This window comes from Tachysurus vachellii, chromosome 13 (genome assembly GCF_030014155.1).
Source record: "Tachysurus vachellii isolate PV-2020 chromosome 13, HZAU_Pvac_v1, whole genome shotgun sequence".
Taxonomy (NCBI): Eukaryota; Metazoa; Chordata; class Actinopteri; order Siluriformes; family Bagridae; genus Tachysurus; species Tachysurus vachellii.
Window position 1 is genome coordinate 18,210,004 of NC_083472.1, and position 26,465 is coordinate 18,236,468.

Here is a 26,465-nt window from a genome sequence, read left to right on the forward strand (position 1 = left end):
TATGTGGGGTCAATCCAGCTTTGACCCCAGCAATCCAGATACCTCTTTTCACTATCAGGTTGTGGCAGTAAAAAATGGCTCTCAGACAGCAGACTGTGTAAGCAGAGTCTTAGTAAGCAGAACAAGGATCCAGAAGCCACATTCATCTAAGAAATCCAGTAGCCATACGCTCAAACATATGGAAAAATATTATAAAGTCTAGACGTACAATTAAAAGAGTATATAAACTATTCGAATACATTGTTTGCAAAACATTAGAAACTTCTCTCTTTGTATTGAGAATGCTCCAGAGACTAACTACATACACTCTTTGAAAATTTATAACCCAATAAAAGTTAGTGAGTTGTCCCTCTGGGAGAATCCTTTAACATTCTTTGTAGAGCGCTACAACAGAGTGTTTCCCTTTCCGAAATGGTTCCAAGTAGGTTTCTTCTTTCTAAGTATAAAAACCCTTAATTATTAAATGAACCCTTAAAGTACCCTTGTATAAATGAAACTTATCCTAATAATATTGAGTAGCATTAAAAGCAAACACATGTTGTTTAATGGGTTGAAAAATGAGTTTCTCTGCAATACTTGATCTCTTTAACAAATCACTGCATATTGCAGGAGAATTAAAGCCCTGTGCCTGATAGTTTTATCTAAATTATCTGCTTTACACCAGTTTTAACAGTGATAAAAATGTGCACACTCTTACGGTTACTTACAGTATGTAAAAATATGTTATGGGATCTTTTGATGACGTCTGGGCCTAAATAAGCATTGAAAAATGGCAGAAGGTTTGGAAGAAATTTGGGAGAGAAATACAACATTCACTGATAATGATATTGGTATGCTAACATCATTGGTATTGCTGGATGTAATGTATTGAAAGATTATAACTGATGCTGTTTCGTTTCACTTTTTAGCACGGAAAAAGCTAATGAGTGTGTTGTTATGGATTTAAACTCTGGTTAAAATAGAAAGGTGAAGTATACAAAATAGTTAAGTCTGCTGTTTTTATACAGTATTTGACAGTAGTCATGTGAAGTGACATTAATAGTGAACACCCACAAAATAAATTGGGTGATTTAAATGCTAACCTTGAAGTCAAGTAAATGTCCTCTTTTCCCTGATTTTCTGTTAAGACATTTTTTTGTGCATGACCAAAAGAAGATCAGAAAACACTCTGCATTGGAGGATTTGAATGAACCCACACACCACTCGCTGCTAAGTAGTGAATTGAAAATGAGGGTTAGTAGGTTGTCTGACAAAACACTATCAGGCCCTTGTTCCACTCATACTGTACATACCCTTTCCCAGAGTCCACTTCCGGCTTCACTATTGACACTGCCGCAATCACCTGGCATGTGTATGAGCATAATTAGATAAGCCATGTGCCCTGCTTCCTAATGCCAAAAATCAGATTAGGCCAAGATGCTGCATTGATTCAACAGAGAGGTGGTGAATTATTCATCTTTGCTTACGGCACCACACCTAAAGTGTGATCCACACAGAAATGCCTACATGTGGGGGAAAAAAAAACATACTCCTACGCTTTAAAGCTCCCTAGCTCCGTGTCTCACTGCAGCTCTCCCCGAGCTACTGTCATGACAAGGACGTCATTGCTGACCCGTGCTCAGCCTGACCGACACTCCAAAAACACTATGCATGCATTGCACAACGCATGCAGTCATTGCACAGTCGGTTATTGACTGATTATTACTGGCAAGAATGTCTGGTGTATATTGACATAGTGCACTTTCCTATCAACCAAGATTGCCACCAGTTCAGACTACGGCTCAGGACACACGGACTCTGCTGCAGGAATTCATAAAGTCACTGACGCTGCAGCCTTCATTGACGTTCTGTTCTCTGGCATGTTGCACGGAAGAGGATCAATATGACCTTACCGCGGCCGCCTGCTCCTTTGAAACTTAATTACTGATATTCGGCTACAAAGTCATCATAGCCTGTCTGCCGATATTCATTGGGGATCATTACTAGCCTAATAAAATCGGTTATTTATGGGTCACACCACTGATATCCAGTCTCACTGGAGGGATTTCACTTCAGCAATATCAATTTAAAGTCCTGGCCTGAAAACACAAAAAAATTGTAACAGCAATAAAGTAGAAATGAAAATGTGTCATTTTCTTGGCTGGTTTTAGGGTTTGTCTTCTTGTTTGTGCTGCTGCAAGGAAACAGGTGCCTACATCCTTAAGGAGCGGGAGAAAAAAAAGCCCCCAGGCTTGTAAAACACACCAGCATGCCATATTTTCTCACAAATGAATCATCTTTCTGAACCTGATTGGATGCTTAGTGGCTCTAGTGCCTTGATTCTGTTGATTAAACTCTGAATGTGAGCATGAAGGGAGTGGGGATGAGATCACATCACACCATGTTGCGGCTCTTCATTGCACCTCGTACATATCCCTACTTCGTCTGTTCTGCACTCGCAGTCGGGCTACATGACAGGAAGGAGACCTGTGCTTGGTCTGGAATGCCATATGTTAATACAGTTAGTAAATCAATAGTGCCACGAAAAGGGAATTGGAGGCCACCTTGCACCCAAACTCCAGCCTGCACAAGTGTGGATGCGGAAACGGTGACCCCTGGAGGCGAGATGGTGTTAGTGTGTCCATCAAGCGCCTTTGCTCGAGGCACCCATGTTATAGTGTCTTGATTAATACGGTCCACTTTCTATCAGCACACACTGTCAATGTGCACCGTGCTGTTCCTCCAAAGCAATTAGCCAAAAGCCTGCACCACTGTTGCTTTATCAGAAACAAGCTGCTACCTGAAGAACACTCTGAAACATGTTGATTTATTCATTTGTATTTATTCTAAAAGCTTCTTCTCCTTTCTGTCTTTTTTTTTTCATGCAGAGTTGAGGGATATGCATTGGGCTTTCTTTAAACTTGGCATTCTGAATACACTGAAGAGACAGATATTGTGCCTGTCAAACATACAGACAGACGAGTCATAGAAAATGACAATTTGAATTAATAATGCATTATGTTCATGTAGCAGGCGTACAGACAGCTCGGCTTCCACTGATCTCTGAAGCAGGGATGAAGATAACAGTCTTGGGTTTGGGTTGTTGATCGATGCCTTCATGCACTAGAGGATGATATTTAGGTCACTTTGTTATGGTGTATGGAGGAAGTTTGGGCAGGAAAATGCCTGACAGTAGAAGTGTCAAATATGGTGACATGTGGGAGAAGGGAAACGGATCCTGACTGAATGGAAAAAACACACTGTACAGAAGTATGATCAGCAGTGGGTTTTTATGAAGCCTTGTGTACTGTTCGTTACATAGCAAGTGATGTCACATTACTCCATTGATTAATATAGATGGACTATTGATCTATTTCAAAGGTATGTGTGTGTGCTTGTGTGTGTGTGTGTGCACCACATGTAAGATTAATCAGCATTTTCATTCATATCATTCACGTTTTAAAATAATTGGAATAATTTGATCTACTGTCTGCTTCCCAGATTGCTTCCGGTTTCACTCTGAAAACATACGACTTGGTTCATTGCTTACTTTAAATTGTCCCATGGTTTGAATGTGTAAGTTCATGGTTCTCTGCGATGGCCTGGTATCCTATACAGCCTGTGTTAGCTCCTTGCTCACAGTGTTCCTGTGAAAGGCTGCGCATCCACCCGACCCTGACCATAAAACCATAAAATGGTTACTGATGAAATTTCCCACTAACTGGGTCAGTTAGGGTTTTTTTCTTTAGGTATCAAAAGGACATACACATAATTTCTGTTCTATAAATATTTTATTAATCTATACACCATTTGGATGTTTTCTGCTCTTTTAGTTATTAATATTATATGTCTCCTAGTGTTGACCATGTTCTGTATAAATTCATATATATTTTGTGACATTTCATTTTTTTTTTGGGAAGAAGATATTATTTCTTTGGGCAATATAATAGAAAAAGGCAGAAAAAGAACAGATTTAAGAATGATGTTATGCCAAAAAGACACACAAATTTAGTGAAATGAAACAAACAGGATGACTTTGCATCAGTAGACACATGAATAAAGACTGTAAATATGAATGGATGAATGAATGAAATATAAAAATATATAGCATAGCAGACAAGAAAACAAACATGGCTCACTTATAAATAAAATAACTCTCTCATTTCTATTCATTACATTTACTGTTCAACAATGTCAAAATCTTCTGCCTTTTCTCATACCCCTGTACTCTAACAAGTAAAATGCTGTACAACAGAGAAGGCTAATGGAAAAAGAGAAAGAAGATTGAAGAGAATAGAGATTGAATTATAGACAGAGATTGAAGAAGAAATGGTGGAATAGAACGAGAAGGGATCTCCCCCAAGGATTTGAACAGACTTAAATAGAAGATTTTAAGAATAAGAAGATTTTAGCAACATTGTTGATAAACCGTAAATGAACTTACATTTATATTACATTTATTCATCTATTTTATTTATTGCTTTATAATTAACCGTTGGTCCAATCGTTGGTTGTTAGGTACAAAATGTAGAACAACCATACAAAATAAATACAGATATAAATACACGTAAACTGATTAAATTACAAACCAATAAAAATATTCTTACCTGAGTGCCAACACAGGCCCAATGTCATGTTAGACTCACTGAATGGTTTACGAAGTGTTAAAAAAAAAAATCATATGCTGTGGCCTTCACAGTCACCAGATTTCTATGCATTAAAAGCTACTGTATAGACAGCCCAAACCACTCAATTCCTCAAAAGACAAAAACACACCTTAAACAAAACCAGTTACAAGAAAGGTGTTTTGTCTCTCTTGTATAGTTCCAGCAGACTGAAGTGTCAAAATCACCACTTTATTTGAAAAAGTCAGCAGTAACCATGCTGTTAGGGTATGCACATGTGTTCAGATCACCTCTATCCTTTCAGTTAAACATGGCATTGCTTCATGTTTAACCCTTATCTCAAACGTTGATCTCAAACATCATTAACAGATCCACACCTCTACATAAACCTTATATAAATACAGTGTATATGTAAAGTATGGTATTGATTTTAGCTGCTGCAGAGCTCTTGTGCACGGGGCTTTAAATTCCCGGCAGTACACTAGGCTGGGATTCATTCATTCATCTCAGGCGTCATCGGGCATCAAGGCAGGATACACCCTGGACGGAGTTCCAACCCATCGCAGGGCACACACACACTCTAGGCTGGAATTTGTTTTTAAAAATTGTTTTAAAAACCACTGCTCAAATTCTTAACCTTCATGAAGTCCTCATTCACAGCTTTGTATGGTTAAAAGTGTATCAAAATATTTGACAGATACGAGCTGATCTTCCGTTAATTTGCTCACCTGTCTAAATGGTGCAAAGTCTGGGGCTGTGTGTTTATTGCCACATTCAACTCTGTATAGTTTTTGCTGAATATCGCAAGGATACTTATTTTCTACCCATTAGCATGTTTTAAATATGTTTCCTCCATTCCCACTATGACCTTATTGTCATGGCAAAGGTCACAATCTAAGAATTAAATGAAAACATCAACTGTCACTGGCAGGACTTTATTGTCAGCTGTCAATCACCTGTCAGTGAGCATGTCACATTAAGGTTTCTAAGACCGGTAAATCAAAAATCAACGGAAAAATAAACATTATGGCTTTGTCTAAGACAGCTAAATCAGACCGAAACACAATATAATGCTAGCTTAACATAAACATTTTCATACTCTGAACATAAATCCAGAAACCTTTTCTTCGGTTACCAAAAGGAAAACTTTAAACTTCATCTTTAGTCAATATTCACCACATACACACAATGCAGGTCTCGCAAAGCACCATTAACCTTATACTGTCAAGCTGAAAACATTAAAATGCACAATGAAATTTTAGCACTTTAGCACAATGAAATTCACTTTTCACATCGTTCTCATGGAGTAGTGTGAACACAATCAAGCTAAACTGTAACACCTTGTTCTAAAGTGCTGCAATTTGGGTACATAGATGGAAAAAGTACTCAGGTGAGCTGATCACTATGTTTGCAGAAATGGAAAAGCAGTCAAGCAGAAGGCCCAGAGGGAGAGGGAGAGAAAGAGAGGATGTGGTCATTGAAGACCTGCAACCATTATTGATTATGAGATCATTTGTAGAAAGCCAGACAAAGCATATAGCCAAACTTGAGCTGCTGCAACAATACTTAGGACAGATAGAGAATACTCTATCTCTCTTTCATCTGTTGTCGAAAAAATAAAATGCATGTCATACTTTACATACAGAGTTGAGTTGAGATCCAGCTGGCTGATGGAGCCACAGACATCAAACCGAGACACAATAAATCTTTCATTTTTATTCCCCGTCTCTAATGGCGTTAATATTTGTGTACAACTGATTTCTTCCCAGAAATTGAATTTTTTTTTTGTACAGATTTCACATATTCTGTTCTGTTCTTTGGATGCTCATTTGCATATTCACTGTTTTTCACTGGTGTCTATGCACTGATCTTGAATTTGTACTTGAAGGCAAAGTTTGATTACAAGAAAATTTGTTGTTTGGAGTCAAGTGTTCAGAATGATAAATTTAAAAATAAAAAGTTACTGTATGCAAGCGTTTATATATCTAGTGTTTATATCTGGATACTTTACCAAGGGTGGAAAATGCGCTTTGTGTGCATGGCTGCAGTGCACAACCTTTGAACTCAGTGTCATTCTGTATACACTCATCATTGACCTTGTATATGTGTGATATCTGAAACTAGATATTGCTCCTTTGAATTTATTGTGTATCTAACTATCCAACGATTTATTACACTAAGAATATATTAACAGAGACAAAAAAAATTTAGTGTATATATTTAGCTTCGAACCATTTGGTTATTTCAATTCTATTCAATTCAATTCAATTTTATTTGTATAGTGCTTTTTAACCATGAACCTTGTCTCAAAAGAGCTTTACAGAACATAATAAACATAATACAAAAAAGTTTAATATTATACAAAGATTAATATAATACAAAAGTTCATGATTAATATTAGACTAAGATTAGTATTTATTCCCAATGAACAAGCCTGTGGTGACTGAGGTGACTGTGGCAAGAAAAAACTCCCTTAGATGGAAGAGGAAGAAACCTTGAGAGGAACCAGACTTGAATTGGTTGACACTGAAGGTTGTGATTATAAATATACAAAATTATTATATATTTTAATTATACATATTACCACTTCTTCTCACGTTTTTACGCTTTGACAATAATTAATCTTCTGAAGGATTTAATCATTAAAAGAACGTTAATGTTGACTTTAGAGCAGTGAATGAAATACTGTACATCCCTCAGCTTTTAGCTTCTATTTGTTCCAACTGCAAACAAGTTCTCATCATTTTATTGAACAACTCAAAGCCTTGTTGTTATTATTGTTTCTTATTTATGATCAGGTTCAGGTTTATTAAAGAAAACATTAATGCGTAGCACACAGGTGTATGAATTAGCTTATTCAACACCCCTAGCCCAAACTAATAAATAAAATAAATATTATGTGTGTGTTCACAGGGACCCCAACAAGCCAGTGCCCCAGGACACCAAGTTCATTCACACAAAAGCCAACCGCTTTGAGGAAGTGGCCTGGTCCAAATACAACCCCCAGGACCAGCTGTACCTCCACATCGGCTTGAAGCCACGTGTTCGTGACCACTACCGTGCTACAAAGGTGGCCTTCTGGAAGCATCTGGTGCCACACCTTTACAACCTGCATGATATGTTCCACTACACTTCAACCACGACACGAGTGCCACCCCCTGAGACCACGCAGAACTCACTGGCCACCAAGAGGCCTAATGGCAAGGCTTGGAATTTCAACACCAAGCGGCCCCCCATGTCACCAGCTTACAACAGCGAGAGTGGCACAGAACGACGGAACAGCGCTGACAACGATGAAACTGGACCATTACTTGTCGAGAATGCACGCGACTATTCAACCGAGTTGAGTGTCACCATTGCTGTGGGGGCCTCGCTGCTTTTTCTCAACGTGCTCGCCTTTGCTGCACTTTACTACCGCAAAGACAAGCGGCGCCAAGAGCAGCGGCCACAAGGCAGCCCACCTCGCACAAACGCCAACTCCAATGTCAATGGTACCAGCGTTGAGGATGAGATTGCATCACTGCAAGTGAACCAATGTGACGCCACACCATCTGGAGAGGCACTGCCGCTCACCGCACTTCCCGACTACGCGCTGACTCTGCGCCGCTCACCGGATGACATCCCGCTCATGACGCCCAACACCATCACCATGATCCCCAACTCGCTGGTGCCCATGCCCAACCTGCACCCATATAACACCTTCACAGCCGGCTTTGGCACAGCCGGTCTGGCCCACTCACACTCCACCACCCGTGTATAGCTTTAATGAGGGTGCAGAAGAGTATTGGGTTTTGTAGGAATATCACAGTTATGGAAGAGAAGAAAAGAAAGATTTTGAATAGACATTTTGTCACAAGCGGTTGTTTTCTGAATGTCGATTCAATTCGATTGGTTGTGAACTACTCCATGTTCCCTTCCAATGGGATGAGCAGTTCGAGCAGTATTTTTTTCTAATAATCATTTTAAAAATTGGGGGACAACCTTTTTAAGAAGACTGGGCAGTTATTGGCAACACTTCTTTTGAATAATTAACAAAAATGAAGAAAAGTGCTTTTTATTTCCCATTTCGTTCTCGTGTGGGAAACACATTTCAAAACAATGGCCTCTCAGATGACATTCGCATAATGCGTGTTGCTTTTTTCTCATCAATGCCTTACATGCCAGCTTGAGTTTTAGTTTTGTCCTTTTTATCTTTCAGTGACATGAGCTTGCCTGGAACTTATTTAGCCAGAGTCGTTGGATTAAGAAAGAGTCATAGCAAAAATACGGAGAGAAACGAAGCAATCCAGACCAGCTTTTTCAGTTGCATATACTCATACATGGTTTTACCTTTTTTCCTTATTTCCAGTAACAATAATTTGTCTGATCCCGACTCTGTCGTGAGACAAGACTGAAGATACAGACTTTACTGTGAGTGTTTTGTTAAGAAAAATTGCATATTTTATGACAAAATGAACTATCTTCATGAAATGCACACTTACACACGTACTGTGTGTGTGTGTGTGCGCGCGTGTGTGTGTGTGTGTACATTTACCCTATTTTTGGTTGAACATTGTGTCTTTGGGGTGGGACAAGGAGGGCTTCTTTACCATGTTGATGATTTTCACCAGTAGTGTTTGAGCTGCACCTCTGCAAAATAGCACTTTTTTGTTCTTTTAAAAAGAAGTTATATATGTCTAATTTTGCTTAAGAATTACAAAAATAAATATATTATTTTACATGTAAAAGAAAAAAATAGCTTAATATTCAACTGAACTAACTGACATGATTCCACTGACTTTGGCCTGTTTGCACTGAATAATATTAGTTCAGTGAAGACCTGTTTCTATATATATATATATATATATATATATATATATATATATATATATATATATATATATATATATATATATGGGCATACATTCATATATGTATAGGGCTTTTATGAAGATTATACTCCCATTGATCTCAACATATTAACGACCATTTACTACTAGATTAAAAGCATCACTATCCAGAAAGCTGAGCGATTAGTGTTTGTACTAGTCCAATTTTCCATAAACACCATAATCCCAGGCCACACCAATTGTCTTTTTAACAGCTCTATATGTATATTTATGTATAAATATATTTAATATTTATTTATGTATACCAGATGTATACATGCTGATTGTGCCATGTGCCAAATTAAATCATAAAACTGGAGAAGACATGTTGCAAAAACATATTATTTCTCATCCAGACTTCCTCTGATTTTTTTCTACTCAATTTCATTGCATCAGATTGTGTTAGTTTTTGGTCAAACTGTCAAAACAACCTGTTTATACCGTCAAATGCTGTTCTCCCTCCCTCCCGAACTGAGAGGAAAACATCCTGGCAGCTCTGGCAGCCAAGATCAAATGAAAAACAGGAAGGAAGTCAGTGGTCCAAAGAGATGAATTTGTATTAAAGGCACGCAAGTTTCAGTCAGAGGTTTTAACTAGTTTGAGCTCATTGATAGTCAATCATGTGGTAAACGCGGCACTATATTGTAGAGCAAGTTACCGAAATCAAGCTGAGCATGGGGTTCCCAGTCAATAACACACTTATGCTTGTTCACATTAATCAACATCCTCCTGCTCATCACAATAACTCTTGAATGCACTTTTATTAAATCTTGTACTAAAGATTTGTGTATATATTTGGCCACAAATTGAGAGCAGACATTTCCCCAGAAAGTCTCTACTCATCACCATCTCCAACTAAAATGTACACAAATACTTTTGACTGTCTTAAAAACCATAGTTAAATGGTAAAAATAAATTACTTCCCCTTTGGCTGTGTGGACTGCAGCAAAAAAATTGGAAGCCGTCAATGCTTGGAGTTTGTAGTTGATGAGTTAATTAGTGAAATTCCTTAGGAAGGACCTTTAACAGAAGTCAACGCTCCAAAACGAGGATACAACCTTCTTCGAGGAGGTGACTAGTGTAGAGATTAAAGAGCAAGATTTACTATCCAACTGTTTAAATTCTTTTAATGAGAAGAAAGTTCATATAAAGACCACAATGTAAACCTTCAGCATTATTTCTTTTGACCAACTGAGTCATGGCAGGTGGCCAATTAGAATGTAGCTCTACTTCCAGTTCCTCACAACATGGGGATTAGATGCTTTGTCTCATTCGAATACCTCCAAGCAAGCAGCAGTTGGTCAGAGCAGGGAGTTGAAATACTCCTAGAATCAATATCATTTTTAGAATAAAATATTGCAGATTATAAGCATTAGAACAGCAGGGGTCCCTGCTGAATGGAAAATAATTGCAGAACCTACATCATTCTTTACATATGTTTATGTGTAATTAGTTGGTTAATGATTTTACTCTTAGCTTTCAGCACACTGTTCAGGTTCATTTGTTTAAAATAACCAGTATGTCATTTATGCTATAGTTATTTTTAGGTCCCGTCTGTAATAGCTACTTTAAGCTTCACAAAGTCTGTCAGTGCTACTCCCTGCTGCATAGCACACTCTATTCATACAGCTCCCTGCTGATCCAGTGACCTGTTTGCACATGAGTTATTGCGCTCCATACAGCAACGGTGTGAGTGGGTGTAACTGGATCTATTTATTTGTGGTAGTGTATATTGTTGTAAAGAGAATGTAGTGACACAAGGAGCATCACTGATTTCATCTGAAACTCTGGTTCATAGCAAGACACACCTCAGAGCTTTTTGTTCTTCAGGAACTGAATGCGATATTAAGAGAGAGCAAAATTTGGGCAGACCATGGCATAGACTCTGAGGAAGGCAGGACTCCCACCCTCAACTCTAAGCAATGGCAGCTTGCCTAAAGGATTGATCAAGAAGGGTATTCGATGAAGCATCTAATCCCCACATTGTGAGCTGAAACTCACTGCACTGCCCTGGAGGACTAGGCAGAACTGTGAAACTGGATGTTTTTCTACCATGATTGCTGTCAAGGCAGTTGCACTGGCATGCTCTCAAAGATATATCAAAACTACATCTCTATGTCTCAGACAAAGCACTGTTTCATTACTGAGCTGTTCATTTTTAACCTCTTTTACTTTGCATTTTGTTTTGCGTTGGCCCCCACCATTAACATGGATTCTTTAAGGATTTTGCCTTGTCTTAGCCAGATTAATAACCAAACACTTGGTAACTGACTGAAGTGAAGTGATATTTTCTACTCTACTAATCTGTGTAGCATCTTCTGTACTATGTTGAATAGAAGCAAAATCCCATCATTTGTTAGTGCTTTTTTAAGTGTAAAAACAGTGGTTTGGTTTAAGAAGAGACTGAAGTTGTTCTCATCATTATGTTGCAGTTCTGTGCATTTATGTGTAATGGACATTTTCTTTGCAATACACTGGTGGCAATCCACTTAATCATGTAATTCACTATTTATTGTCTCAGTATCTCTTCATCCTGTTTGTAAGTAATGATGAAAGAAAGATGGCCGGGTAAATGCCAGAAGAATTATGATAATCAGACACTAAGATATGAACAGGAAATATGAGCTAATGGGCCAACTGGTGAAGTCTGTTGCATACAAAGAGAAATGTTAATCTACTATATACAGTAGTCTTAATATTATAAGACCTCAGTGCACTGGATCATAGAGGAGGTTAATGCTAACCCAGCACACACACACACACACATTCTGATTACACTAATATTATTATATGCACTGCAGTGCTAATGGACTTCTCAATATTAATACAAAGAATTTTAACATTGTAAGGTTTATAATGCCCCAGAAAGTATAAAGAACATCTCTACATCACCATTCATATTAGAAAATTTAAGAACCTATGAATATGATTACGGTTATTATTATTATTATTATTATTATTATTATTATTATTATTATTATTATTATACTTTTAAAATGTCCCCATGTCCACATGCCAACTCAACTTAGAATTTCTGCTTTTAAAGGGAAATACAAGAAGTTAAGTAATATTCATGGGTGGAAAATGCACTGAGAAATGAAGTGCAAGTGAAAGTGTAGGTAATGTGTGGAAATATTCTTCAATTAAAAGTGGAAGTATCCAGCCAACAAAATAAAAAAAAAAAAAAAGTGAAAATTTTAAACTTACTCAAGTAAGACAATGTAAAAGATAAATGTGATAACCATTTATTCAAATCAGGTAAAAGATGGATTTTGTTTTAAACTGAGGGATCATTCAGGCTGTGTCGATCATGGCACTCTAGAGTTTCTAATAAAATCCATGTAAATAACTATTAATAACTATATATTAATATATTTACATTGATTTAGATTTTATACTTGATACTAGCCAAGTATATTAGCTAATTGAACAATGCTAGTCTAACCTGGCATTAGCAGGGTAACATTCTCACATAAATACATCCAGTTATTGTTATCAAATTAGTGAAGTTTACCACAAGATTTTTTTTCAATTGCACCTTCTATGAAGACAAAAAAGACACCTAATTTTAAAAAAGCATTACAGGGGTTTTCATCCAAGCAGTATTGTGTTCTTTACTTTAAATGCTTTAAATGTACAAGGATGGTGATTACACTAAGTATAATGTGTAGCACGAGAAAGTCACCACAGGTAACACGCTAAAATAATTAGCATGTTTTGATCTACTTGATTGTATGGAAAACATAAATCTATTCCAGGCAGTAAAATCATATAAATAAAATTATTCCAGTCCAACAAATCATAACATATTAATTGGCCATTATGTTAGAGTTGTACTCAGTGTTGTGCAACATCGTGCCAACTTAATATGGAAATTGTGCACATCGTTCCGACTGCAGACCTAATTTTATTAATCTGACAATTCAGAGTAATCAAAAATCCGTATTTAGTATCTTGCAGCTTCATTAAGTTGCTTTTAGTGGCACAGAAAATAACAAAATAAAATACAAACTAATAATGATGTGGATCAAATGCTATTTTAGATGCTAAACAATAAGAAACTAAAAATAAGAAGCCTTATTGTTAAATTAAACCAAACTTTCTGCCACTTGGAATATTGGCAATATGCTAGACTCCTGTTAGATATTTATTTTAATGTGTGCCATCTTCTCTTTCATATATCCTCTTATTGTTTTTATTTTTAAACTGTCTCATTTTTATATTACATCATATTACATTTAAAAGCAAAGGGAAAAATAATACCTGTTCATTCAGTCTGTGTTTTCTATCCCTGGATTTTTCAGGCTTAAAGGCTACGGTCTAAGTGTTACTGAAAACCCATCTCATCTCAGTCACTTGAAAAAAATTCTTGAAAAACCTCAGCATGAGATAACAAAAGTAATTTAAGTACTTGTGGAATACTACTCTTAATATAAATAAATTCCATACATTATTGATGTAATTTCTGGGCTTATACTATATTTGCAAAGGTTTGTGGACACCTTACCAAAACACTTGTGTGTTTGTTGAACATCCTATTCTATATTTAATCCCCCATAGCTGCTCTAATAACCTCCACTGTTTTGGGAAGACTTTTTTGATTGTGATTGTGGGAATGATTGTGGGAATTTGTGTTCATTCAACTACAAGAGCATTTAGTGAGGACTGGCAGTGATGCTGGGAAAGGAAGCCTCGGGTTCAGTCAGCGTTCCAGTTCAACCCAAACTTGTTCTTCCACACCAGCCTCGGTAAAGCATATCTTCATGGTTTGGGCACAGTGGCATTGCGTTGTCATGCTGTAACAGGCTTGGGCTTAGTGTCAGTGTAATACAATTATAATACCACCAAATATTCAAAGAAATTCTAGCCAATGGTGTGTTTCTAACCTTGTTGCACCCGAATGGAAAAGGTCTACTGTACATGTGGGTGTGTTGGTCAAAGGTCCACAAACATTTGGTCATATGGTGTAACTGAGCAAATGTAAGCACTGAACAAGACAAGCTTGTAGTGATGAAATACTGAGGAGTTGCTGAAATACTGAAATCTTACTTGTGCTGATCGTAACTAAATGTGAGCTAAATTAATGGCAGCTGATTAGCCATGCTGTTAGCAATGGCATTAGGACATGAAAGTATTTACCTATTTATATAGATTTATCATTCCTGACATTGTTCTAAAGGCAAAATTTGTAAATAAGTAATGTTTTATTCGGCAGAAATTATGTGATAGCTTAATATTATTTAACGACTGAATGCAAAAAGTTCCTGGAACAAACAGGGTGACTATTAAGCGCCTGACAGAACATCACTAATGAAGCTATCCAGTGTCTGATTATGTCTGTGGGTCAGAGACTACAGGCATCTCTTCACTGCAAAGAATGGCAGACAAGTACCAAGTGTAACACTGTTTTTCAGGAGTATTAAGTTAATTTGTCCAATTATCCCCAGAAAAGACAGGCTGTGTATACAAAAGATTGTGATTTTTACATGGCTCATCTATTGATATAAACAATCTCCATTTAAAGCTTCAATTTATTCTCTTAGACACGATCACATTCCAAATATATTGCATTGGACTACATCACCACAACAACCGAAAGTGTTTATTGTCTAATTACTTGTGGATTGCACTGTATTTCACTGTTTGTGTCAGCTGTTTTCAGAATACTTACATATGTTTGGGTCTCACAGGGTTTTTGTATGGCATAAGACCATATGACAAGGACTTGCACTAAGCTTGATAATACTATGTATTCATTGTCGTCGCAAAATGTTAAGTATTCATTATTCATTCTACATGGGTTTGCTTGAGACTATCCTATTAAATAAAGAAGAAAAATGAGGTCTCTGCATACCATTTCCCAGATCTGCTACTGTTCCTTTTTTTCATGTTCCAGTAAGATATTACACCCAGTGGAGAAATCAATCAGCAAAGAGTGCATTTGGACTACATATATTTTCTGTTATTCCAGATCTCAACAGATTTTTAGACACACAAAGTTACCAATATTTTCTTGTCTATAGAGAGGAAGGCAGATAAAGAAGCTTGTATTTATATGCCGAATGCATTCATAACCAGGTATTAGAAATGAAATATTGGTGATGTTTTCACTGTGAGGACTGGAGAAGTTAACTTACTTTGTATGATTCAGATCCTTTCCAAGCTGATGTTCAATTTATCGCTTTATGTAGTGAAAAAAAAAAAAAGGTGACATTGATCTTCCTCCGTGGGTGTATCAGGCCAAAGTCCAGAATTCAAATTTAATGCAACCATCGTGTGGATTGCATGCCAACCTGAGGGTCTTGCAGCCTGAGGAGATGGATAATAAAGACACTTTGTTTGGACAATCTAACACTAGGCAGCCAAGAGGAGGTAATAAGAAATCTAGTGCTTCGGTATTAATTAGGCGCACGACCATTTTCTGCATGATAAAACAATAACAAAGCTGCTTGGACTGGATTGTGCTGTAGCGCGGTGCAGTGCTCCTTAAGGGACATTGAGCCCAGCTGCTGCATTGACTGGAACAGTAATGATTCTGTCTAGGTGATGGATGGCCTGAAGAAGCCTAAGAAGTGAGACAAACATCTAACAAGCATGCAGAGCTTGCTCTCTCTCTCTCTCTCTCTCTCTCTCTCTCTCTCTCTCTCTCTCTCTCTCTCTCTCTCTCTCTGTCTCTCTCTCTCTCTTTTTCTCTCTCTCTCACTCTCTATCTTCGTTCCCAGCCAATTCCCTGCAGTCTCTCATCAACTTCCAATCTTTCTCTTAAGGATAATTAGCGGTGGCTTTGCATTCACAAGGCCACGTTCCACCTTGAATGGGCTATCAGGTACCAAGTGGAGATATACACTAATTGCACGTGCCACATTGTGCAAATTAAAGAAGTCTAGCTGCAGGCATACCATAAAGCAAGGAAAGCTAACGACTGGCTAAATCACATTAACCTTCCCTACTGTAGGTAATGACCCAGATGCGGATACTTCACCGTAAAGAAACAATAAATGCATTCTATATAATATCATTGCGTTGCATGCTGCAGGGGACAATTATTGTAAATCCAAGCACCTACTATCAAAAAGAAGGTAGTAAAATGATAGTGTAGATCAAGCAATGTAGCACAAAAGGTCTGTTTACAGTATATGTACTGTGGATATGGCAAAAAAAAAAGACTAGTGGGGTTCATATGTTCTCCCTTTCACTTACTTATATTGCATTTTGTGTATGGGAGGGGTTTTGATGGATGATTGTCTTTGGGCTAATGCATCTTCCACTACTCAAGCTAAGAAAGCAAACAAACTGAGCCATTTGCACCTTTGGGAGTGGAGAACTTTTTATTGATGAACAAAATCTGCTACTATTAGTTTATTCACAGACAAGCAAAATTGAAGATCCCAATAAACAAGCCTTTATAAGCATTACTTTAAACTCTTCTCTCAGTAAGGAACCGATTTTTATAGGATGTTATATATTTAGTCCTGTATGTGAATGGGATAAAAATGGCACTGCTCTGATTGCTGGGAATAGATATAGCCATTGGGTAAAAACATCCAGCTGTGTTCTATTTACAGAGCTTCACAAGTCTTTGTAGATACAGTATACAACATAGGAGATGGTATAGTCACAGACTGTGTGCTCTGAACTGAAAGGTAGTTGAGTTAAAGGATGGACATTGTTAGGTAATTGCTAACTTGAGTTCCCAGTTTCCCATCAGTATTATCTTATTACAGCCGCTGACTTTTATTTGCTTGTTATTTTAGACACACTTGCTATCTTATAAGCCGTGGATTATTGGTATGTCAAGTGTTGTAGTGAAGGTCTGAAACCATCCCCTTGGTAATAATGAAGATTACAAAGAATCGACCAGATAATACTATACTGCCATTTTGCATGGCTTGTCGCACTCCAATCCTGAGAAGTGGCTCTCCATTGTGTCCAAAAGCTTTTTTAGAAAGTTGCATCAACAGCAGCTGACCATGAGATGGCAGTAGGAAAATATTAGCCAGATATTTAGTCAGAAATGGGGTTTTTTCACAGTAGTACAGGTTTCTTTCATATTTCTGTACTTCTAGAGGAGGTGGCCATTTGTTAATCTTGAAGGTGCACTTGTCTCTTTCAACCCTTACTAGTGTCGTATCAGTCTGTTTTTTATTAATGTCAGAGCCCAGAGGAGCTGGTTCTTTAATGTATACATCAAAGATAAGGTAATGATTAAGTTTTAATGAGGCCAATGGACATGAAAGCCGTTCTTTTAAGTCTTAAAAAGAGCTTGTCATGCTTCCTATTTTAGACAAGGCCTCCAGATAAATGAATGTATTGAGGACGTAGTAGAGTGGTTGATTTATTACAATTTTATATTTGAATTTTAATAATCACTAATAAAATGATCGTACACTATTTCTTAACACAGAGATAAAAATGCTGATGACAGTGATGTACTATGGTTAATTACTTTTTTAAATTATGTCCTGATTATAATCTGTACATTTTAATTAAACTCCTTCAGTTTCGTTCCTAATCCTGAATAATAGGCATTGGTGAGGGACCCTAAAATGGGACCCTGCTATGCAAATCTTTTTCAAGAAAATGTTTTTAACGGTTGTTTAATAGACATTATGTCTATAGTAATACTATTTCTAAAATATGTATTGATGAAACCTTGTCATAACTGAATGGTTCATCTTTTATTTCCTAGCTTTCCACATTTCATTCAGCCTTTGTGGAAGTTTTTGACATACTGTATGTTTGAAGTCGAACAGGATCAAATTTGAAACCTACAGTATAGTACAGTACAGTACATTTCTACATCCCAAGCACTATAAAACTCATCACATTTCAACTTATAATATTAAGCTGCAAACACTGCAGTTTAAGACACAAAACTTTATTTTCCACAATGAAACACAATTACGCACATTGCCAAGGATTTATGTTAGTGCTATAAAGCTAGACCGTAACATCAAGTTCTGAAGTGCTACAGTTTAAGTACATAGATGAAAAAGTACTCAGAAACAAAAAACATTTTAAAGGGATTTTTAACATCCTTTTCATTTTACATCAAAACATATAAACTATCTTTTCAGTTTCTTTTCATAATCGTGTAGGACAGGGCATTCCTGATCAGCGCAACACAGGTTGTTGTTGTTATGCAAATATGTACCATTATTTCTTTTTTATTGCTTTTTGTTTCTGTACTTTCTACCTAAAAAATCCAATTCAGTTCAATTTTGTTCAAATATAATTCATTTGAAACATTTCGTAACGCCCGTAAAGAACAAATATACAAGAAGCATCTTTCTTTTGCTATAACCTTCTTTTAGTTTAATCTGTATGTTTGTGATGTTTTAGTAAGCATTATCTCTTGAATACCACATGCTAAAATAACTTGCATCTGTACTTCTTGTAGTAATGTCCTTGTTATCATTTATATGATGATAAATGCCAAGAGAATTGATGCTACTATAAACTTAGAATAATGTTATTTATGACAAGTGCTTGACACGAAGAACATCATTCGATTAAATTTTATTTGCATAGCGCTTTTAATTATTTATTTATTGTCTCAAAGCCACTTTACAGAAATATAAAAACTTATATATATTAAACGTATAAAGTAAATATTATAGTATTTATCGCTATTGAGCAAACTGAGGTAACATTGGCAAGAAAAAAGCTCCCTGAGACGATATGATAGGAACCAGAAGGGAACTCATCCTCATTTGGGTGACACTAGAGAGTGTGAATATAAATAATGTCTTTAATGTAAATGTAAATAATGTCCTTTTCACAACTGTTTATAGACGCATGGAATTGTGCAAACAAGAGCTCCTGAGCAATTAATTTCTGAGGGCGTTATAGATTTAACATGTTTTAGAGTGTATGCTAATTGGAGCATGTTATGCCAATTACGAGATACCCATTCATGGTAACATGACATTGCCTGGTAACTGAATAAACTGATAAACTGCCATAACAACTGTCGAGATTTAACACTCAAATGAAACTGTAAAAGGGTTGAATAGTTTTCAGGAGCAGACAGGGTTGACTGCGTGACAACTTACCTCACATGATCTGTGCATGGTTCAATAGTTACTTAATTCATTATCTTGTACCAGGGCCTCCATTAGGACACAGCACACACAGTGCCAGGATCCCCAGTTTCCTCATGCATCCCTTCGACTGGTGACTCTACATTTGCCCGAGTATGAATATATGTGTACATGGCACAATGTGATGGACTAACATCCTAGTGTATTTCTGCCCTGTGCCTAGTGTTCCCCCGATTAAGGTCCAGATCCACCACAACTCTGACCAGGATTAAAAAAGCTTACTGGGGGAAAAAAACAATGGTGTATGGGTGGGTGGAGGTTTTTCAATTAATAGAGCAATGGAAATTTTCTTTCCACAAGTGTTGAGTACCTGGTATTTAGAAGGAAATACCCTATAAGGTTTTAGAAATACCCATACATGACTTTCTAAGGCCTCCCAGAAAACAATCAGACCAGCAAAGCTCATACACATCTAGCAAACTGGACTTAATTCATACAATCTACATATATACAGCCATGAAATTAAAGATACAGTGATAACTGCAAACTTCATAGCACAGCAATAGCACATTGATCTTTATAGCTTTACCTTTATACATTTTTCCAAAGGCACAACTTAGTTTAATAGACTGAATCACTGCATTAGCTATGTTAGTACTACCATAGTCAGCTTTGATACCAGATAACTTAATTAACCATCTTAAAGACAATTAAAGCTTAGTTATCACAGCTCACTTATTAGCGTGCTCGCTAATTAAGTACTTTAATAAGTAGGCATGAAGTGGAGGAAATCACTGAACTGTGCAAGATTAATTACATTAATAATAACATGGGCCCACTAAATTTTCATCCTCTCATCATCTCCTGCATTTTTATAAACCCTTACAGAGATACTCAAAGCTGTATCCAGACCATTTTAATGTCATATTAATTAGGCAATCAATTAAAAATGTTCTGTGGTATTTCTTTTGACTTATTCTACATGTTTAAACATTAAAAATGCCAAATGCTGTGGTATTAGTTCCTGTGTAACCTGACCAAACCAAAGATCTTGTGTTTTTTCACAAAAACAGAAAAGAAGCTCAGAACTGAAGGCATTAGCCACCCCCGGCAACCTCTTAGCTACAGTATGCCTCTGACTGTTGGCCAAATGAACTGTACTACATTGGAAAAATCGACACAATTCTAGCTTAATGCAAACTAGGAACTTTCAGTCATGTTATTTGGTTTGGATTGGTTCATCTTATATTTCAGTCACTCGGTGGTTTCAGTCATGTTATTTGGTTTTACTTCCTCTAACAACAGCCAAAACTTTGTTAGAGGAAGCCCCCAAACTTCCATACACAGACATAGTGATACATGGCCTAAACAGGAAGTTGATAATGACACAGGCAAATGGCTGTACCTTGAGGGTCACGTCACCCTTTCTGTATACTGTAGTTGGAAGACAAAAAACTGTTTATGCCGGATTTAATTGCATCAGTCAACATCATTTCCCCAAGGAGGCAAGTTGGAGTAAACACCCTGAACACAATGTCTTTAAACAGACAAACCGAGCAGCATGAACATTCTCCAGCAGCACTGCACAATTATGACTTCATTTCCCCAAAACACCTCACATCCAGTGTTACTAGGATAAACTCTCATCTCATGGATCCACTGCATCCCTGACCAGTATAGACAACTGAAGATGAAGGAATGAATTAAAGAAGAGTGTCAAGCATTTAATTAAACAACAACAGAAGATCAATTGATTTATTAGGTTTAAAAACTAAAGCTGACATGTTGCATTTTGCATCTTATTAGCCATACTTGAAAGAAAAAACCTTATACTTGAGTGAAAATAGTAATTAATTTGAGTAAAATGTCATCAAGAAAATGACTGAAATTATAGTAGTTTCTAAATGGCACAAAAAAATCCAAAAACGTTCTATTTATTTTACCTAACCATGTGAGTTGCACTTAAGTAGTAAAAAATATTATATCCACTGCTATCCATAGCTATGTTTGTATATGTTATTTATACATATTTAGATATCTATCAACTCCATCCAGGGTGTATCCTGCCTTGATGCCCGATGACGCCTGAGATAGGCACAGGCTCCCCGTGACCTGAGGTAGTTCGGATAAGCGGTAGAAAATGAGTGAGTGAGTGAGAGATATCTATCAAAGATTCCTCTCACACTTACCCATAGATTCCAGCACATTTAACAGAACAAGCAACTACTACGAACAAACAATGTGAGATTTTGGACTAATCGCAGAGCATCTTTCTTGTAAAACCTCAGATCCAGCTAGTCTATCTTATGCAGCTAGCTACTAGCTTACCCCTATATGTCTCCACATGTTGTTTTGGCATACATAATGCATACATTATTTGTTTCTTTTGAATCATTTAAAACTCAAGACTCCTGGTAAATTGGGCCAAGGATGCTCTTCTGTCTTCACTGTCTAAGACATTGCTGCTACTGATTAAGCCTAAAGTGTAGGCTTTATTATGTTATTTATAAAATAACATAAAATATACATTTGGATTGTAATTGGCTTACGGTCTTCTAAATTGTAAACTACAGATTTGGAGGCTATAAATCTATGGAAGGTAGATCAAGGTACATCATGTGTTTCAAGTGCTTATTATAAATCACTGTTGAGAACTTAAGAACAGGTCTGTTTCCTCTTCTTAATGTAATGACTGGCTCAGTTTCCATTGCGACCAAGAGAATTGGGCATTGTTGCCTCCTTATTGCACAATATGTGTTCACTTGTATGGCACTAGTTCCATACAAATTCCAGCAACTGCACTGTTTCTAGAGCAGTGAAACTGATGTACTTCCTGTATAAGTTAACGACAAACCGCAATTTCCTTGTTTACTTGCAGCTACATTAACATGCAGAAAATGAAATGTGATACAGTTCACAGTAAGAAATGTCAATTCTAGGTAGGTTGTTGAAGTGGAACGCAACTGCATTTGCTTTTCATGACAGAAGCAACAGCAAAAATAATGATAAACCTTCACTATGCTTTTTAAAATCAAAAATATATATGTCATTTTATTTTACAAAAGAATCTTTCTCTTAAAAATAACATTCAATATCAAAGAACAGATACTAAGAGCTTGAATTTTCATATAGTAAATACAATATAAAATGCTATTCGAATACAACGAACTGCCATAATAATTTAACAGTAACAAAGTAGTTAAAACTAGATGAAATTTTACATCAAAAAACTTAAGTTGAAAGAAAAGTAGTTATAGTTTAAAAGCTACTGAGCTGATAGAATTCCAAACAAGTTTAGCCAAACATAAAAAAATTAAAAAATCTTTGTAGCACAGACTAAAAAAACTTCATTATTACTGATTGAGATGTTTGTCTTGGTTCATATTCAGTTATACCAGTGATATTCAAAAATATCAACATCTGTACTAATAAATCAGATTCATTTTCACAGGATTAAAGATTGTTCATGTTAACTTGTCTTGGTTGTAATTTGTTTTGTAATTATTGTTTTTGGGTGCATTACAAACTGAATATCCTGTCCAAGAGGGAGATTCGGTTTGTTCATGGATGCCAGTTCTCTGTCTCTTCTTGCTGGTACGTGCTGATAGTCTTGGCTCCTGTCCTGTAGTTACATGAGTCCTGTCTGTTCACATCTCTGTCAAGAAGATAAAGTTGTCATAGCTCGGGTCGACAGGGGAGACAGGCAGAAAGGATTAACATGCTCAAAGTGTGCCCAGATGTCTGGGGACTTATGATTCATGATCTGCACTTATCCCTACAACCCACTGATAGCCTGGCATGCTGAGAGCAGGCCTTGTAAAACCACTGGTCTTTTGTTGATAGGCAGCCACTGGGGTAATTTAGTAGCAGTGCCATTATCACTGCAATGAAAATTTCATTTCTGTCTGTATACTTTGTCACAGATTGCACTCTAATTTTTGATTTGAGGAAGTATGCACACCGTATAATTTATCATGTACTGAAGTGTTGAAAAACAAATATATTCACACACTGACTCTGCAATACATAACAGACCACATGTGTAATATTCAAGTAGCTTCCACATTAGTCTTTACTGAACTTGTACTTTTTGTGTTTTTTTATTGCACACTTTATCTTCTGTATAACAGACTTTCTGTTCTGATTTATTTTTTTTTCCAATTAAAGATGACTTGGAGATCAGAATGTGAGAGTGTTTAAAAATGAATCGGTTATAATAAAAAATTCCTGTGGTTATAATAAGAGGTAAAGCAGACAGTTTTATGTCACTACAAAGCTAACTAGTGTAAATACTGTCAGTGATGCAGTGCTAATTATCTATAAATTCTAGTACACCTTGAAATATCATTCATTCATTAAGACGATAAGTTAGGAATCAGATTGCTGACATAGCATTTAGGCAAATAAATAATAGCAAATTAAGGCTATGGAGCAGAATGATTATAATTCAGTGCAGGGAGAGTTTACATTTCAGGTTCATACAGAACACATTTGATCCCATTTTCATGATGATACCGATACTGTTAGCTTACCTGCAAGCTCTTTGTCCAGGTTCTCAATAAAGCTCTCTAGGTCAGAAGTGTCCCCGAGTTTAGCTGTTGGAAAGGGAAGAGGAGAGACACAGTGAAGGAAGGGGTGGATGATGGAATGCTCTGGAATGTATAGAAATACTGCTAAGAGCCCAAGCATTTCCTCCGGAATATTCTACTGGAGGAAATGCGATCTGACAGTCCGGGGGGGAGACTGGGGGCAGGGGACTGGAAAATAAAATCTAATCCCACACTTCAGAGGGAAGAAACAAATTCATAGCAGCATGTTCAATCGGCTTTGAATCGGGCTTAAAAATCTTATCATAAACATCCTCTTAAAAAACTGTGCCTATCTAAGAGATTAGCTCAGTTAGCCTGAAACAGATCCGCTCCGCTGTGTTGCTATGGTTTGAGGTGGAACTGTTCAGTGTCGTATGCTTTTTGTGTATGGTAGCCTGACAAAATAAGATAAAGAGCTTTCACTGATAAACATTTCAATCCATTTAAAGCTTCTATAATAATCCTTCTTTTCAAACACCTAGTTACTAAAAACTTAAAAGGCTAGGTGTAAGCATGGGTGGACATCAGTGAGATGCCCAGAGGTAGCAAAGAACTTAAAGTCCCATCAATGTATGAAATTGCACAAAACAAAAATGGCACCCACACAATAAACTGCAATGCCTCCAGCTTTGTTGTGTAAATGTGATGGTTATCAGGATTGAAATATAACAGTGATACCTTTCCGTGAAGTCATCATGCCTGCAGTGTTGAGCTCCTCTACACTCGCGTTCAAGCTGCTTGCCTGAGATGGTTCACTAGCTGAGAAACACACACACACACACACACACACACACACACACCACACACACACATGCAGTACTTTAATGTTCCAAATCTAAAAAAAAAATCTGACTTGACAGCAGTACAGGATAATATTGTGAGTTAATGATGTGTCTTTGTTGTGTGACTCTGTGCTGAAGCATTCCAAACTCAACAAAAAAGTTGAAACGTGTTTCCGACAGAAAGAGTTACAGAAAAGTGTCTGTATAGTTGTTTACATTCATCATCGAAGGGAAATCAGAGTGTGGATTTTACACCTTAACTCCATCCATCCATTTTCTTTACCACTTATCCTTCGCAGGGTCAAGGGAAACCTGATGTCTATCAGGGTGGGGAAAGCCAGGTGGGGAAAGCCAGAACAGGGTCACTCAGGCTAGAGACAATTTAGACATGCTAATCAGCATACCGCCTTACTGTGTTTGGCTTGAGGGGTGAAACCAGAGTACCCTGGGAAACCCCTGAAGCAAGGGGATGGGGAAAACATGCAAACTCCACATAGACTAATCACTAAACCATTCGGTGTTTTGAAAAGCAGTGGGTTTTGCATTGCACCATTAAAAAAAAAAGTAAGGGTGGTTCTCAAACACGTGCTTTTCTGCATGGTCACCAAGTAAGAAGAGTGACAACGTGACTGTAACACTCCCTTCCACACTTTGGCTTGTTAAAAAGCAGATGATGGAGGACTCACTATCATCCGTGTCCTCGATGCCGCTGTCCGTCACTGCGTCGCTGAAGTCAGCCCGCTGTTCCGCTTCACCCAGCAAAGGCTCGCAGGCGCCGTGCGCTCTCACCGATGGCGCTCTCACCGATGGCGCGCTCATTTCCTCCATCACGGCTTCAAACTCCTCCAGCAGCTCCCCGATCTCCCTGTCCAACTCTGAGATGGGGTCAATATTTAAAACATTTAGTCCCTCTAAACCAAACCATAATCCATTTCATATAATATAATATCTCCACTTCATTTCTGCTGTACATTATCGGACACTTAGTTTTCCTGAGAAATGATTTCATTAATAAAAACGAATCTTACCTGTTGCCATAATATTCACTTTAAATGAATTCGGATCTTTTTTTTATTATTTTTTTTTTCTGTAAAATTTGAATGAACATCAATTTTTGTTGTCGATTACTATAAGATGGATGAATGGGTTCAGGGTTTCTATACACTGATTAACAAGTATTTAATAAAGAAATAAATAAAGATGAAGAAAACTAACCTGTTGAAGGTGATGTCGACATGCTTTCAGAAACAGCTGATGAACTTCTGAGTCTCAGAAAGAGACGTAAGTAATGCGAGAGCGAGGAAAAAAGTTGGACCATACTACAAAGATTCGTGCGTAATGGTACAAGAAGGCGGAGCATCTGTCAAAGAACAGCTATCCAATTGGTTGTCTTCTAACAGAGGCTTTCTACTCCTGCCTAGGAAAAGCAGAATCCCAGCCAATGAGAGCGCAGTTTCTCTTGTGACGTATCGGAGACCTAGACAGTGATGGAAAAGTTTGGTTTATTAAATGAAACTGTATAAGAATAGTTTTTTCCAGATAATAACTTTTCCATTCTAATTTACAAAGATGTTCATAG

General features: G+C 37.1%; 2 protein-coding genes across 5 annotated transcripts in view; one reads left to right on the forward strand and one right to left on the reverse strand.

Annotated features, from left to right (window-relative positions):
• The window catches only part of nlgn3a (neuroligin 3a), a 151,715-nt gene extending 139,619 nt beyond the window's left edge, over positions 1-12,096 (forward strand). For all 4 annotated transcript variants that reach the window (XM_060885384.1, XM_060885380.1, XM_060885381.1 and 1 more), the window contains one exon: positions 7,518-12,096. In XM_060885384.1, the coding sequence (XP_060741367.1) occupies positions 7,518-8,364 (847 nt within the window). In that variant the 3' untranslated portion in view covers positions 8,365-12,096. The remainder of the gene's footprint in view (positions 1-7,517) is intronic.
• Positions 12,097-22,666: 10,570 nt separating this feature from the next.
• si:dkey-27i16.2 (regulator of cell cycle RGCC-like) lies at positions 22,667-26,226 on the reverse strand. The gene is made up of 5 exons (XM_060885836.1): positions 26,102-26,226; positions 25,573-25,761; positions 24,783-24,863; positions 24,048-24,110; positions 22,667-23,170 (listed from the first exon to the last, which is right to left on the reverse strand). Exons 1-5 carry the CDS (start codon positions 26,202-26,204, stop codon positions 23,163-23,165), a joined length of 444 nt encoding a protein of 147 aa, XP_060741819.1. The 5' UTR covers positions 26,205-26,226; the 3' UTR covers positions 22,667-23,162.
• Positions 26,227-26,465: the final 239 nt, after the last annotated feature.